Here is a 17,494-nt window from a genome sequence, read left to right as displayed (position 1 = left end):
CAGGCATCGCTGTATGCTGCCCACTGCTCCTGGCTGCCCCCCGGAGGAAGGTCTAGCCAGGATGGGTTAAAAGCAGAGAACTCATTTTCCCGGCCACTATTTGAGGCATGTGTTGTGGTGTATGTGCCGTGTGACAAATAAAGAGTTGTATCTTATCACTTGGACTTAATAAAACAAACCTCAGGATGGTCAGAGTACTGTCAAATAGAGGAATCAGTGAAGCGTGTAATTTTTCACTGCCATAAGTACGTGAAACATTCAATAGGGAAATCAGGAAGCTTTGAGTGGAAGAGATGAGCCTAAACAATGTATTTGCCAGCTGTTTAGGGAGTCTTTTCCATTATTTGAAAGAAAAGGGGTTGATCAAAAGTATTTAGTGTTCTGGGGAATAAACGCTTCATTTTATGATTATTTTTATTTTGTATATTTATTTGGTTTTTTTTGGGGGGGGGGGTATACAACTCTGGTTCACACTCCAACATAGTGGGTGGCAGTAATGCACCGTAACGCTGGTTGCCACCCGTCATTAAATGGAAAAAAGAAGAAGATCCGGCAACCCGGATGTCACATGGAAAGTTTGTAGCTGTCGGTACGACAAGATGGTGGATTGTGATGAGCTGCGGGTAGGCGCTATCAAAAACAATCGATTTCACATGGTTGTTATTATTATTATTTTTTAAACATTGCGTGTCTTACTGATAAACTTCTATCTATAGACAGACAATTAGATAAATTACATTAAGCATTGCACAGTTTCACTGAGCAGATATGGGTTGTAATAGACGGTTAGCATGCTAAAGTACAACTTAGCGTCTTGGCTAATATTTTCTGTTATGCTTTGGTCTGTTGCTCGTCCTAACTTTCTGCACATAGCAAACCAAACAACATTGCAACAATATTGTTAGTTTCAGAGTACACTACGTTGTGTAGTTGTTGTCGAAAATTGTAAATGGACGCAATCTGTGTTAACGTCAGATTAAGATCAAACCAGCCACGGTAGCTATTGTAAAAGACTAACTACGCGGAAAGCGAATACTAAGTTGTAATCGAATAGTGTTATCCATATTGTACAGCCACGAGGATTGACTCGGTGAATTATTTATGGAGAGAATCATTGGGTTAATGGACAGAATAATTGATGGAATCATACAATTATTATACAACAACGCATTGGAATAAACGTTACATCAATAGTTACATCAATAGTTATTTTAAAAGGGATGATTTTTTTATCATTGCATAGTCTGTGTGTTTACATTTCACTGACATCATAGTCTATAGTTGATTGTTTGGAATCATGAACAACAAAATTGATGTTCATGCTGTATCATATCGATTTGCTTCTCAGTACTATACCTATATATCTTAAATATGTGATATCACCTTAAAATGAGCTGAATCAATGTTTAGCCTGGCTTTAGGTCAGACTCCCAACATTCTAGCTACAGATTGTGATTCCATTTACTGTTTACTTTGTTTTGCTTGCCAATAACTGTGATTTGTTTCCTCTTTCATCCCCAAGTAAGCGCTCCCTCACAGCCTGCGATTCATCTGTTTTCCATGCTCTCCATGTTTTATCTAACAGCTTTTGAAATTATTCTCAACATTTTAGATGTGTAACATGTATTAAGGAATTATAAGGAAAAAAAGGACATACATGTAAGAGCAATCCAGCATGGACCATATAACAACAGGGTCAGTTGGGGTTTTATTACATTCTATGGGTTTTCTTTTTTGGGAGGATATGAGGAGGCGGGTTTTTAGGCAACACCATTTTCAGATGTGCACGCAGGCAGGCGCAAAAACACACTTGGTGTGACTTGTGCGGTAAACTGCTTAATCGGAAAGTCGACCCATGGAAAATATGTTAATATCCCAAGAGGCAAATGTCTGAACTGTCTCATGATATTTTAAAAGCGCAGTGCAGATTTTCTTCACCGGAAGTCATATTGTATTTACACTTTCTAAATGCTAAAAACAAAAAAATGTTATCATCACATTTTAGATGTGTTTTTTGCCCCTTAGCTGCGCGGCACATCTGCTATAGTGTAAAAACACAAAACCGTCTATTAAAATGTTAAAAATCGAATTGTGAATGTTGAAGAACGTCAGGTTATCTACTTTTTTCCCCACCACAACTTTCAACAGTTTTTATATTTTTAATTTTGTTTAATGCTTTGGTGTGGTGGTGGTGTCGTGCAGAAATATTTTGATTGGGATGAATGCATGCAATCAAAAAGGGGGCGGGTTTGTCTGATATACTGTATACTTGTCCATTTTTTCTCTGGATGTGTTCCAACTCTGAACACACTCTGGTTGCATTTTGTCCTAATTTGGCATGTTCTACACAATAAGCTTGGACTAAAAGAAAACTTTGTCTCAGAGCTTGGGATTTTACTATTTACTATGTTTGTTTGTTTTTGGGCCATATTCAAGTTACATCTTTGAATTATACATTCGCTTCATCTTTTGCCATGCTTATCTTTTCCGTTGTTCTCCAGAGCATGGTATCAAGTTTCCGGGTGTCGGAGCTACAAGTGTTATTGGACTTCGCTGGGCACAACAAAAGTGGTCGCAAACATGAACTCCTGCTGAGGGCTTTGCAAATTGTGAACAACGGCTGCAGCCCATCTGTCCAAATCCGAATCAAGGAGTTGCACCGACGCGGCCACCACAGGATTTCGGACGTTCGTCTCACCCATTTGTCCTCCGTGAGCTTGTTGCATTTCTCTACGGTGGGAGTGGGGGCCGCGGAGAAAGGAGACGTTTCTCGTAGTGGGAGTCACCCAGGTGACAAAGACTCCATTGTGCCACAGCTGCACTTGTTAACTGGTGAGCTGGAGGTATTGCACAAAGCTAAAGCCATCATGAATCACCAGCAGTCCGCCCCACTTATTCCACCTGTGCACCCAGATGTACAGATGAAGTCTCTGCCTTTCTACGACGTGCTAGACATCTTGATCAAGCCCTCGAGTTTAGGTTTGTGTTGTCACAATGTTTTCATGACATTTAAAAAAAAAAAAAAGATTATTAGTTACCCTAGCGAGGATGAAGCAATATCTTTTCACATGAACAGTTCCATCACCATAAAGTAGAATCAGAACTTCTTGTTATATACCTATGCATTGTCCATAGAAAATCATTGTTGGATTTACAGAAAGTACCCTTTTCTGTACAAGTCATGGGTGCTCTGGCACCTTCTATAAGTTTTGAAAATGAACACATGAGGTTAAACATTAGCTATGCTGCTGCTGCCCCCCCCCAGAGGAGGGACAAGCCAGGATGGGTCAAATGCAGAGGCCTCATTTCACCGGCCACCGTCAAAAGCGTGCATGTGTTGTAGTAGTGTTGTGTTATCCCACACTTTAGTTTGAAATTGCTTATTCTATATTAGATTGGATTCAACTAATTGTCATTGCACAGAGTACAAGTACTGAGGCAACAAAATGCATTTCACCCATCAAGGAGTAGTTCGCTGCCATATAGCGGCACCCGGGTAGCAGTTAGGGGGTTAAGTGTCTTGCTCAAGGACACGTCAGCACGCTACCAGGAGGAGCCAGGGATCGAATAGCCAGTCTTCGATTACTAGATGACCCGCTCTACCTCCTGTGCTACTGCCCCCAAAATAAAATACAGGTACTCTTGATTTAATGGCCTACCTGTTTCACGACCGTTTGGACTTAGGACCAGCTCTCCTCCCAATCACTATTGTATGCTGTGTACAATATCACGGCGTGCTCAGCATCAAGCATCTCATCATGCATCACCGTTCTCAGTCTCGTTCCTGCAGGCTGTCAGTATTCACTACACTAGCATTCACAATCGCCACACCCCCCTTACCGTGAAATAATGCGGGTCCTTGCTTATCGACCAATTCGCATAACTACCTGGTCCTATGAACGAACTCGTCGTTAAGTGAGAAGTACCAGTAATGTCAATAAAAACAACAAAAAAAACTAACTGGAAGATGAAGAAAATGTTTATAAACTAATAAAGGTGTACTATAGCTCTGAATTCCTTTGCACTTTGGACAGAATTGAAATTTCTTTATTGTTATGGGTTTACTGAGATCACATTTTTTTCCAGGAGCAAGCACGGTACAGAGATACCATCAAGAAAAGTACTTTATCTTCGCCCTGACACCCCAGCAAGTTCGAGAAGTATGCATATCCAGGTATATAACCTTTTCAGGGGGGCACATACACTTGCAAAGATCTCCGACTAAGACCATCACGCCTCAGGACGGAAAATCTCCGCTGGCTGTGTGAGCAGGGTTTACAAGTCAAGTCACACTTTATTTATAAAGCACATTTCATACCAGGTTACAACACAGGATGTTGCAGAGGTTGGGTTTTCATTGTGTCCATACTCTACCTGCCAAACACTATCAATTCTCAGTTCTTGCTGACACGTGAACAGCTGATAATTCCAGAAAATGTACCTTTTATTTTTTTGCTAAAATACAGGTTACAGCAAAACTGTTGTTAAACACCACATTCGGTACCAATTCAATTTCTGAACTATTTAATGTTTTCTATTGTACTCCATTAAGTCAATTCTAGAGTCACCGCAGTACTTTTTTATTTTGTTTTTTAAATAAATAACTAAGCATCAAATCCAAAATCTTGTTAAAACAGTTCTCGGCAAAAGGTTACCAAAGCTGTTTTGCAACCATGACTTAGACGTAAATATGTTCTAAATGTGTGCTATCCTATTTTTCATATTAACAGGGATTTTTTACCAGGCGGCAGAAGGGACTACATGGTTCAAATTCAGCTGAGGTGAGAAGGTCTGGGTGTGCAGTATATATGTATACTATATATGTGTGTGTGTGTGTGTACACTACTTACAAAAGGTTAGGGATATTTGGCTTTCGGGTGAAATTTATGGAAAATGTGAAAAGTTCACGCTACAGTGATATATCATGAAAGTAGGGCATTTAAGTAGAAGCATGCAATGGTGATTTCCTCATCTCAAACAATTTATTGAAACTAAAGCCAACAACAGTGGTGGGTATACCACAACACAAAATGTCAATGTCTCAATAACTTGTCATGTGCCCTTGAGCATCAATTACAGCTCGACAACGACGTCTCATGCTGTTCACAAGTCGACTTATTGTCTGCTGAGACATGGAACCCCACTCTTCTCGAAGGGCGGCCCTCGGCCATCATTTCTGCTCAACGTGAATCGACTTTCAGCAGAGAACAGCACTGAGGCCCACTGGTCCCTCATCCAGCCTTAATGCTCCCTGGCCCGTGCAAGACGATGATGCCTGTGCCTGGTGGGTGGTCAGGTACCCTTGCAGGTCGTCTAGCACGCAGACCACGCTGATGTAAACGGTTTTGAATGGTTTTGACGTGACACTTGGGTGGCACTCATCATCCGGTTCCGCAGGGCACTGTTCACAATGAAGCGGTCATCAGTGTGGGATGTGGCCAAAGGACGTCCACTTATATGGCTTTCTGTGACTCTTCCAGTCTCTGTATCTCTGTTGCAACCTGCTGATGACACTCTGTGTCCATCTAAACTCAGTGGCCACTTTCCTCTGAGAACAATGGCGAGGTACTGTTGATCAGTTGTTACGTGTCGTCTTGGTGTCATGATGTCAAAATGTGAACAGCATGATGAGGAGGACTGTTTAAATACCAATTCTAATTGAACCAGGAAATGTATTGGTCGATTAATGGATCAAACACCTGTTGTGAATTTTGTTCAGCTCCTTGTTAGAGAACAGCAAGTTGTGCAAAAAGTACTGCAACATTGAACAGTTTTCAAAAGTTTAGAAAAGGTCAAATTAAGTTCACCTGTAAAGGTTATAGTGCATTTTAGGTTCATCCTGAAATTTCACCCGAAAGCCGAATATCCCTCACTTTTTGTGATTAGTGTATGTATGTATATATATGTGTGTGTGTATGTGTGTGTGTGTGTGTGTGTGTGTGTGTGTGTGTGTGTATATATATATATATATATATATATATATATATATATATATATATATATATATATATATATACACACACACACACACACATACCTCCACATAAGTCCACATGCTGCCACTCACTAATACCAGATTCTACTAGTGAAAGTGAGGGGCAGTATGTGGACTTGTATCAAAGGTAAGGAACATATGCAGTCAAAAAGTTTAAGCAAATTCTATAATGTTTCATGCCATTTACATAATGGGACTTGAATCTCTGTATTTTATTTTATTATTGAAGGTTTTGCTTGTCAGAGACAAGTTGCCCCCAGGAGGATAATTACCCGAACAGCCTTTGTATTAAGGTCAATGGGAAACTGTTCCCTTTGCCAGTAAGTGCTTGTTTTCAGTCCGTAAAGACCTTACCCAATTTGGCAGTTGAGGCCCTTTTTCTTTCTTTAACAGAAACATAAATCATTTATGCACATGTGGACTCTTATTTATGTCCAAAGGGGTATGCACCTCCTCCTAAAAATGGTGTAGAACAGAAGAGGCCGGGTAGACCTCTCAACATCACCTCTCTGGTCCGGCTTTCCTCTGCGGTGCCCAATCAAATATCGGTGACGTGGGCACCCGAGATTGGAAAAGTGAGTAGCTCAGAAGAAACTTAACCCTTAACTTTGCAAAGCTTTTTTTTATGCTTGATAGCGACCTACTATCATGTTGTGTTATGCAGACCTACTCCCTGTCTGTGTACCTGGTGAGACAGCTGACGTCTCCGCTGCTGCTTCAGAGACTGAGGATGAAGGGCATCAGGAACCCAGACCACTCCAGAGCGCTAAGTAATTGCACATCATAGCGGCAAATAACCTCATGGTCTGATGTTTGCATGCAAGGCCCCCAGTCGCCACTTCAATCACGGCACCGTCTAAATGAACTTAATTCATGGTAGCGCCTATCTTCTACAGTTCTGGTCAGCTACACAAGAGACACATGTGGTTGTGACGCAAGAGTAGAGGGTGTAATTATCTTTGTTCAAATGAACTGTGCTTTGCTGTTTGTCAAAAACCTTGCCAGTTTGTGAGCGACGGTACCGCATTGTTCTCAATAATGATGAATTAATGCAAATGTATATGAATGCACAAAGCAAAATTGACAAATGTATATGATGACGATGAAAATCATTGCTTATTTCCAAAATGTATTTTCTTTTCTGCCAACTCACCCATCACCTAATTTATTTAAGGCAATTTGTAAAAATCTTTGTTTATTTATACGTTTTTACATTGTCTAGGACTGATTACTAAGTACTAAAGTAAGAACAAAGTTGAGTAAGAATTATTCGCATGTGAATGAGGCCCACTATGCTTAATTAAATTCAGTCCTTTGGACTTCGGATCAAACAGTTAAACTTCCATGACGATTACAATATTGTCAGACATTCGTTAAGTGTGAGAAAGAAAGAAAGAAAGAAAGAAAGAAAGAAAGAAAATGGCCACTTACTGTGGATTTGATCATGTTCTTCAGGATGTTATTCTCTCTTTTGTACTTCTGCCGATCAGCTAATTTTGGCTGCATTTAGAGACTAGAAAAAGGTGCATTGCAGGCAACAAGCCAAAAGGCCATCTGCTCTGCCAAGCTGTGGTGTGTGTGATAGTTTTGACCTTATGAGCGGTACCCTACAACTAGGCTGTTAGACATCGAGACTTGTTGATTTTTATTTAAATTTTTTTCTAATCTGTTAACTTTTCCGTTACCTCTGTGTTCCAGTCAAAGAGAAACTCACGGCAGATCCAGACAGCGAGATTGCTACAACAAGCCTCAGAGTATCGCTCATGTGTCCGGTAAATTAAATTTTAATTAAATCGCTTTAAAAATAAGATACTTTCATCATTCAAACTACAATGTAACGGTTGTGTAACAGCTACCTGGAGACAAGCTTGACTGTGTGACTTTTGTTTTAGTTTTATCAAAAACGTGTTATCTCCAGAAAGAAACCCATAATTACGTGCAAATTACAGTTAAAAAAGGATGCAAAGACTAAATAGCACTGCGGCCCGACCTCACGACCTTGTAGCATATGTTCTGCGGACCGGTGGTTGGAGACTCCTGCCTTAAATAACAAGATTGTTATTCCTTATGCAGCCCAACAGGAATAATTTAAGAAAAGTTTGGAGAATGAGGTTCCAATGTTGAAGACTGTGCATGCAATTTATTTTTTTATTATTATTTTTTTTATTTTTTTTTTTTTTAATAAGCCTTTTTTTGACTTTCCTCCCTTTATGCCCCCCCAGCTGGGTAAGATGCGTCTCACTGTGCCCTGTCGGGCAGTCACTTGCTCCCACCTGCAGTGCTTCGATGCAGCCCTTTACGTGCAAATGAATGAGAAGAAGCCCACCTGGATCTGCCCCGTGTGTGACAAGAAGGCCGCCTATGAGAGCCTCATCATTGATGGGTCAGTAGGGCATGGGTTTAGCCGCGAGTAAGGTGGTGTTTCCTCTCGAAACAAATCTGTAACAGGGTGTCTGGGCGTCCAGCTTTAAGTGAAATGAAAATGCCCTTTTTCTTAAATACACATCAGCTCTGTATATTGTCTCAGTTGTGTAATCTCTTTGGTTAAATGTTAATCATTCAGGGTATCTTATTTCTATGTTTGCGTAAATCTCACGATCGCTGACTCCAGATGCCGACATGGGTAATGGGGTTGAGAGTTCACCGTCTAAGTGATGAATATCTAGGCTCCACGGATTTAAAAAAATAAAAAATAAAAATAACGCAATAACGCCTTTTTCTAAATATGAAAATTAGTCAAAATAACTTAAAGGTGCAGTGTGTAGAATTTAGTGACATTGAGCAGAGAGGTTGCAGATTGCAACAGAATACCTCTCCTCCCCCCTCCCTTTCCAATGGCGTAGGAGGAGCTATGGTTGCCTAAAGGTGCCATGAAGCTATTTCCCAAAGATGTCATTGTCTACGACAGCATCGAGTTGTAGCTATAATATGTCAATTGATGAGGTGAAGATGTATTTAGTCTATAAAACTATCGGTCATAGCTTACAAGAAAGATAGCTATTATGATTGTTTATTGTTCCGCATTGTGGTAGAGTTTTATTGCCATTCTGGGCTATTGTAGAATGATGGCGGTGCAACATGGCGGCCTCTGTGGAAGGGGAACAGCTCCCTATGTAGATATAAAGGACTTATTTTAAGGTAACAAAAACACAACAATTCTTATTTTCTTGGTATTATACACTAGTTGAAACATACTTATGAATTAGGGATGCAAAAAAGAATTTACTTAATCAATCGTTGTTAATCATAACAAACAATTGTCTAATAATTGATAACCTAAAAGCTAATGATGTCACCAGGCGCGTGGGGACCTACGCAACGTTGCGCACCTCCAAGATTTTGTGAGTTGGCACGAGGGACGCGAGGAGCGTTCCTTATTTAATTTCATTTCAAAATGGAGAAGCTTGAGGCAAGACTCGCTGAGCTGGTTCACACATACAGGGATATTTGCAACCCGTCTTTGCGCAGGTAAATTTTTTACGTACTCCACGATAGAATGAGCCAGATTTTACATAGCAGATCAAGTCTGGTGCAGATATGCACAACGATGGGCTAATAAAATTATTTAATCATCACTATAGCAACATATTGCTAGTTTTCGTTTTGCCGTCGTACCTCTCCCTCGCTCTGTTTTTCTTTTCCTCCCCCGTGCCGTCAGAAAGTGCCGTTATCCCTTTCGCGTCTACTGTGTTCCATCTTAACACAGCATTAGTTGTTGAGCAACAACGAAGAGCTCCTGTTTTAAACGTGTACACATATTTGTTGTTTGTAGTTCTTCTGGAAGCCTCCATCTATTTCTACTACTATTTCCTACTGCTCTGGGCATTTTCTTTCTCAATTGCCCCCTGTTGTTCCAGTGAGTACTACTATTTCCTCGCTGGGTATTTTTTCTTTGCTCAAAACGCCTGGCGGCCCACAAAAACTCTAGCTACAGCTACAATTGAAAAATTCTGTTCGTGTCGATAAGACAAAATCTTAATCGATTAAATTCTTATTAGCAATTAATTGATAGTCGATTAATTGTTAACATCCCTATTGTTAACATCCCTAACCCTATTCTATTACATTTCTGCCAAGTCCGTTCCGCTAGATGCCACTTACTTCTACACACTGCACCTTTTAAAGACGGACCTAAAGAATAAAAGAAAACGGTGAAGAATGTAGTAACAGAGACTCAACGGCAATTGCTAGCCATGGCTAACCGAAAAATTCCTTCGCCTGTTCAGTCTCTTCATGGAAATCCTTAACGACTGCTCGGACGTTGACGAAATCAAATTCCAAGAAGACGGGACCTGGTGTCCGATGAGGCCAAAGAAAGAGGCCGTCAAGGTTCCCTCTCAGCCGATTACAAAAATCGAAAGTAAGTCACCCCGAGCCCTTTCCTGATGCCTCTCCTTTGTTCTCACACTGTAGTAACTAACGCCCATGACCCCCCAGCTCCCGCACCTGTGCGCCAGTGTCTGGCCCTCAACCCCATTGCCCCAGAGCTTGCCACCGCCAAGAAGGCAGATGTGATAGACCTGACGCTAGAGAGCTCTTCCTCGGATAACGACGACGACGATGAGGAGGATGACGATGACGAGGAGGAGCAGCAGCAGGCGGACCCCCCGCTCAAGAAGCGCTGCCTCTACATGTCCAAGAGCGATGATGCCCATGTGAAAGGGTCAGCATGGCCTGTCCAGCTTCACCTCGTTTTTTCACCTCTAGTCTGTTCCACTAATCAGACAACAGGGACACACTAGTTGAATGAAATCACAAGGAGTGTTAAACATATCAACTACTATTACTAGTTCAACTAAAATGAGGGGAACTTCCAGACTTAAGCGCAGTTCATTCCACTAGGAAGGCGCAGATTATGGATGTTCAATATCAAGCTGCAAGGGTTTTGATTTCAATACCTTGCGTAAAAAATAAAGACACATTGAACAAGGTTCTACTTTACTTTTCAGTAACAAAATGTTACTGTGAACTACAGTAGAATCCCGGTCCTATTCCAACTGATATATTGACATTGTGTCAAATTATTGATGATTCAACTCTCATCTCTCTCCCCCCCAGGGTGCTGTCCTACCAGCCCCCCGCAGTTCGGATGCCGAACGTCCAGCCCCTGGATGCCCCCTACTTAACCCCCACACTGGCAGACTATGCAGTTCCTTTTCACCATTCCACCCTGGTCACCATTCCTCAGGACATACAGAGTGAGTTGGGGGTGGGGCATTTACACCGATCAGCCACAACATTAAAGCCACCACCAATAACCGCTAATATTGTGCAGCTCCCCCTCGTGCCACCGAAACAGGTCTGATCCGTCACGGGATGGACTCCACAAGACCTCTGAAGGTGTCCTGTGGTATCTGGCACCAAGACATTAGCAGCAGATCTTTTAAGTACAGTAAATTGCGAGGTGGGGCCCCCATGGATCAGATGAAACATGGTTTATCAGACCAGCCCACCTTCCGTTGCTTCATGGTCAAGTTCTGGTGCTCACGTGCCCATTGTAGGCACTTTCGACCGTGAACAGTCAGCATTGGCACTCTGACCGGTGTGCTTCTACGCTGCACCATACACAGCAAGGTGTGATGCACTGTGTGTGCTGACACCTTTCTATCATAGCCAGCATGAACTTCTTCAGCAATTTGGGCTACAGTAGCTCTTCTGTGGAATGGGACCAGACGGGCTGGACTTCCCTCCCCATGTGCATCAATGAGCCCATGGGTGCCATGACCCTGTTGCTGGTTCACAGGTTGTCCTTCCTTGGACCACTTTCGGTAGGTACTAACAAGGGATGCAAATTTAAAAGAATTTCCGTAATTGATAGTTGTGAACTTTAACAAAGGATCTTCGATTAATTACATTATATTACATACACGAATAACATAAGAGCTAATGACGTCACCAGGGGCTGGTGCCATGGTGCATGGGCACGCACCATCCCACAGGGGTGTGAGGAGCAGTCGTTCTGTCGATTTGTTTGTATTGATTTGCGAGCAAAAATGTGAGTTACAAGGAGCAAGCTTCAGGTTCACCGCCGCTAGCTGGCATGGCGAGCAAATCCGGCCGGCATCCCGCGTCTCACTCGTTCACTTCACATGGTTACCTGACTGTGGAAGCATCTCTTTTGTGTTTTGTGCTCGCGATTTGTGAATTTTGTGCAGTTGTTTTACCAAAAAAAAATTCTAACCATGGGTCCTGAGAAAGTAAGTGCTGAGAAGAAGAAGCGGATGATGTCGATTTAATTAAAGCATGAAATCATAGAAAAACATGAGCTAGGTGTGCGTGTGATGGAATTGGCCATTTTTTTTTAAGTTAAGCGAAAGTGAAGTGAAAAAATAAAAAATTGTAGCAATTAAGTTCAGCAATAAAGTGTGCCAACAAACGAAAGCGACCGAAAAAGCACGAAACAAACTCCTCCAACCTCCTCTGCCTACCTCCTCCACCCTCCACCTCTGCCAACATCTTCCGTTAGTCCAAGTCGTCTGATCTCCAAGGTAAATACACTTTATGAAACCAGTTTATTTCTTTACATTCTCTATTATGTTTTTATACAATATTTTTTTTCTTACTTAAACACGTAACAAAAAAAATTGGGGTGGTTTTTTAGGGGCTGGAACGGATTAATGGCATTTCAATTTCTATGGGGAAAATTGATTTGCCCTACGAGCAGATTGAATTACAAGCTCTGTCACGGAACAAATTAAACTCGTAACTCAAGGTACCACTGTATTTGCGGCCCGTCTTTATGCCAGTTAAATATTTAAGCTTTTTGCTGTCCTCTGTGACAGAATGAGCCTGATCAATTCAGGTGCAGGCAGATCAATTCTGGTGCAGATATGGACAACAAGACACTAATAAAATTACTAAACCATACTAAAATTCTTAGATTAAATACTTAAGTTTAATATATTTTATTGGAGTGATCACCATAGTAACATATCGCTTGTTTCGTTTTGCCATCGTACCGCTCCCTCGCTCTGGGTTTTTTTTTTTTTTCATACCCCTATGCCGTTCAGAGAGTGCCCTGACCGCGTTCCCGTCTAACATTCCATCTGAACGCAGCAATAGTGGTTGGGCAACAATAAACATAATTTCCTCTGCTGCATTTAGAAACTACCGTATTCTATGCGCAGCCATGTCTGTCTGTTGTCGTTCTTCTGGAAGCCTCCATCTACTTCTACTGCTATTTCCTACTCCACTGGGCATTTTTTTCCCTGTCTCCGGTCGTTCCCGTGAGTACTGCTATTTCCTGGCAGGGTATTTTTTTTACTCAAATCACCCTACACCCCACAAAGACTCCCGTTGATACAACCAAAATTTGTGTCGATAAGACAAAATCTTAATTGATTATTAGCAATTAATCGATAGTTGATTGTTAACATCCCTATTATGAATATTCTATTACATTGCTATGTCAGTTCCGCTAGATGCCACTAACTTCTACACACTGCACCTTTTAAAGACAGACCTAAAGAATAAAAGAAAACAGTGAAGAATATAGTGACTAAGACTCAACGGGTAGCAGCAGCAATAAACCAAAAGATTTCCTGGCTTGTTCAGTCTCTTCATTGAAATCTTTAACAATTGGCCGGATGTGGACAAAATCTAATTCCAAGAAGACAAAACATGGTGTCCCATGAGGCCAAAGAAAGAGGCTGTCATGGTTCCCTCTCAATCGATTACCAAAATCGAAAGTAAGTCACCCCCAGCCCTTTCCTGATCCCTCTCCTTTGTTCTCACATTGTAGTTTGACGCCCACGACCCCTGCAACCCCCCTCCCCCAGCTCCAGCACCCGTTGCCCCAGAGTTGTTGTTTTTTTGTCCTCCCCTCGTGCCGTTGAGAAAGTACCCTTAACGCCTTCCCATCTAACATGTTACATCTGAACGCAGCATTAGTTGATGGGCAACAATAAACATAGTTTTCTCTGTTGCATTAGGAAGCTACCGTTTTCTATGCGCAGCTTTGTTTGTTTGTTGTCGTTCTTCTGGAAGCCTCCATCTACTTCTACTACTACTTCCTGCTCCACTAGGCTTTTTTTTTTTTTCTCGAAACGCCGTGTGGCCGCAGTTTCCATGTTGAGTTCTTATCACTATGACAAAATCGTAATCGTTTTAATTAATGTAAATGAATCTATAGTCGATTCATTGTTAACATCCTTAATACTAACCACCACATATCCCCGGGAAGACCTGCCGTTTGGGAAATGCTTTGACCTAGTCTTTTCGCCATCAGAATTTGGCTCTTGACAAGGTCGCTCAAATCCTTACACTTGACCATTTTCCCTACTTCCAACACATCAACCTCAAAAACTGACTGTTCACTTGCTGCCTAATATATCCCACCCCTTGACAGGTGCCATTGTAACGAGATAAGCAATGTTATTCACATCACTTGTCAGTGGTTTTAGTGTTGTGGCTGATCGGTGTATATGTACATTTATATATTAATTAGTGCTGTGAAACGATTAAAATAAGAAATCCCGACTAAAGATATTTGTGATCATTTTTTTCAATGTTAATGTTTACTCTAATTTGACCCTTAAGAAAGATTGTTCTATTAAAAAAAAAAAAAAAACAGTTCATTGTGTTATAGCTATACTATGATTTGATTGTTAATGGCGTTAAAAATGTATCCCGCTGATGCGTTAACAAATTAACTTTTAACCCTAATATATGTACATTTAGATTTGTATCTTTTTTTTTCTCTCCTTTTTAAGGTCTGGATTTATTTCCCCTCATACAAGCGGACTCCCAGGTATTTTGCGGTTTATTCCCTTTAAAAAAAAATTGATGGTTTGAAATAGAAATAATCATTTGTATGTTAAAGGAAGGGTTTGTTATTTTCCAACCCAGGTGTTTTTCAAATGTTGGTTCCCACTGTTAATAGCACAACCTCAGTAAATGCTTTACTAACCCTAACCTCTACATGTTAAATCTTTTCGAAAACCAAAAACTTGCTTTATAGTCACACGTGTGCGTATTTTTTTAACATGTTTTAGATAACAGTAACATCATACTTGATTCAAAATGACGGGGTCGGAAAACGTCCTATTTTTAGTCTATTATTGTTAGGGTGGATGTAGCCAAAAGAGCTGATTTGCGGAATAGCAAAACAACCAATAGAAACCTAATAAAAGGCAGGTTTACAACTACAGGTACTCCTCACTTAATGACCTACCTGTTTAATGATTGTACGGACTTACGACCAGCTCTCTGACCAGTCCGTATTGTGCGCTGCATACAATACCGCGGCGTGCACGCTGTGTGCGCAGCCTCTCAGTGTATCATTTTGCATCACCCTTTCTCAGTCTCAGTCCTGTTTCCGCAGTCGGTCAGCAGTCACTAAACTAGCGTTCGCCATCTCCAGGACTGAAATGACGTTAAGGGGGCGGGTCCTCGCTTATCGACCAATTCACTTAACAACCTGGTCGTAGGAACTGGGTCGGTAAGTGAGGAGTACCTGTATTTATTTTTTGCCGTTAACATATAAAGAGACTGCATTGTGAGTTTGAGGTTCTCAAGAAGGAGATTAAACTTAAGGAGGCTTAAACATTTGGCCCACTGGACAGCATTGCTGTAAGCACATTTAGAAGCTGCAGCAGAGCGGTAAGTTTCAATCGTAAAGCATTCAGTGAGGTGCTAAAAAAATTTACGAATAATGGCAACCGACATTTTAATTGTGCATGGGTTGAAAAATTGTGAGCCTATCTTTATAAGTCCTCTCTGACTATTGATTTTAAGTTACTGATGCTGGTCGCCACCCCCTCATGTCAGTTTTTTTTTTTTTTTCATCCGTAGCACTACCGTGCTCCCATGTTTTTGGACAATCTGGCCGGTAGTCTCCAGAGTGTGGCAGCCGCCTCCAGCGGCTCGGCCCTCGTCTCATCGTCCAGTGGCCACTACGACCCCGTAAGCCACGCAGGAAGCTCGGCCCACGAGACGCGTGTCATCACCGGGGGCGGCAGAGTCAGCGGGGGCCCTGGCAGCATATCGGATATTATCTCACTGGACTGAGGTTCCCACCCAGTGGACAGTATCGGACGACTTGGGTCGTATCGCCAGTTTTCGCTGTCACAAAGTCGGCAGGAAAATAAGCAATGGGACTATTGTGGGTTGAGGTCTACAACATAAAAAGGACTTGATTGCAGGAGGACTTTGTACTGTACCTCTGTAGACTTTTTCTAGTCTTCACTTTGCCTTTCAATCTGATAGACTGACATACGGGAGGTGGGAATAGAAAATTAAACTGTTTTCAACAGTTCTGATTGGGGATGCACCAATACAATTTATTTTATTTGTTTTTGTTCAGACCTAGTACAAGTACAGATTACCCACTCTCAGGTACTCGGTGACATTGAATACCGACAATATGGACACTGATTTCTAACTAAAGTGAGAACAACAATTTTGATGATCCTATGTTTCTTATTTTCAGTAATTGAGCTAATAGCTGCTTTGTCCAAACAAAAAACTTGACATGAAAATAAAGCTTTCACCAAGTCTTCAAAATAAAACAAATGACTGAGATCAGAATTCAATATCACAGACCAGATACCAGGGTCTATATGAGTGCATCCCTACTTCTAGAAGTAAACGGTCAATGTGTTGACGGAAATATCACAAGGCAGCTTGTTTGTTATAAAATTGAATTCATATCAACGTCCCTTTGTATATTAGCCACAGCAATAATAGTTCATTCTACCCTGTATTGCGTTGAAGAAAGTCGTTGATTGTAGTCGAAATTAAGTTTTGCCCCTACCCCTCAGCTCTCCGAGACTTTCCTCTTCTTTTTTTTTTTCCCCAATTGAATTATGCCCAAAAGCCCACCATGTCTTTTCTGTCTATTTCAAATGCAACCTCATTTGTGTAATATCATTTTTTTGTCATTACTTAAACACTAATGAACTTACCACTCTGGGGATGACCATTTTGGGTAGTAGTTACCCAAAACCTGACCAGTATTTAATCAGCTAAAGTACATAAACTGAATACAAAGCCATCTTTTACGGTTTGTGTTGGGAATGGACTAAGACACCAGACATGCAAAGATGCAGCAAGTGTTCTCGTCCTACCATGATGGGTTGACAAAAACTTGTGATTCAACACGTTTGAAACTTCAAGCATATTATTGCCGCCAAAAATGTAATTATTTCTTCTTCCCCTGAGTAAGAGTTTAAAGTTCCCAAATTCAGACCTTCCCTTTTGTCAAATTAAATGTGCGCCCGTAGTGACCCAAGGGATTTGATGTCAGTCATGTGTTGCTTTTGACATTTTGACACCACTCAAACACAATCGATTAAATAAATGTCGTCCAATTTAGAGGAACATTTATCCTCATGATGCGATTAACAAAGCGCACTTGCTCAGACTGTAAGGTACTCAGTTTTATTGGTTTGTGAGTTATGATGTGACAGGAAGATTTATTTCAAAGTCAACATTTTCCCGTGTGATACGGTGAGGTCATTTTCTGATCGGGGTTTCAAAATTTAAAACCAGTAATATTCA

General features: G+C 41.2%; 1 protein-coding gene across 3 annotated transcripts; it reads left to right on the top strand.

Annotated features, from left to right (window-relative positions):
- The first annotated feature begins 592 nt into the window (after positions 1–592).
- pias2 (protein inhibitor of activated STAT, 2) lies at positions 593–17,481 on the top strand. 3 transcript variants are annotated; one of them, XM_080003589.1, is made up of 15 exons: positions 593–623; positions 1,613–1,695; positions 2,502–2,832; positions 4,087–4,174; positions 4,731–4,781; positions 6,225–6,315; positions 6,436–6,570; positions 6,660–6,765; positions 7,694–7,767; positions 8,218–8,378; positions 10,222–10,355; positions 10,433–10,658; positions 11,054–11,193; positions 14,707–14,744; positions 15,788–17,481. In XM_080003589.1, exons 3-15 carry the CDS (start codon positions 2,505–2,507, stop codon positions 16,001–16,003), a joined length of 1,788 nt encoding a protein of 595 aa, XP_079859715.1. In that variant the 5' UTR covers positions 593–623; positions 1,613–1,695; positions 2,502–2,504; the 3' UTR covers positions 16,004–17,481. The 3 variants fall into 3 exon arrangements, with proteins under 3 accessions (XP_079859715.1, XP_079859713.1, XP_079859714.1); XM_080003587.1 differs by having other exon boundaries at positions 2,502–2,979; positions 15,788–17,480; XM_080003588.1 differs by having other exon boundaries at positions 602–656; positions 2,502–2,979.
- Positions 17,482–17,494: the final 13 nt, after the last annotated feature.

This window comes from Zeus faber, assembly GCF_960531495.2.
Source record: "Zeus faber genome assembly, chromosome: 7".
Classification (NCBI taxonomy): Eukaryota; Metazoa; Chordata; class Actinopteri; order Zeiformes; family Zeidae; genus Zeus; species Zeus faber.
Note: the sequence above shows the minus strand (reverse complement) of the source record. Positions and strands in the feature narration are given on the sequence as shown.

Excerpts from the sequence above, each read along its gene's own strand:
- pias2 (XM_080003588.1), top strand. The coding sequence starts at position 2,505 with ATGGTATCAAGTTTCCGGGTGTCGGAGCTACAAGTGTTATTGGACTTC. Across the intron at positions 4,175-4,730 it reads CGAGAAGTATGCATATCCAG|GGATTTTTTACCAGGCGGCA; the intron begins GTATATAACCTT and ends TCATATTAACAG. Across the intron at positions 11,194-14,706 it reads CATTCCTCAGGACATACAGA|GTCTGGATTTATTTCCCCTC; the intron begins GTGAGTTGGGGG and ends CTCCTTTTTAAG.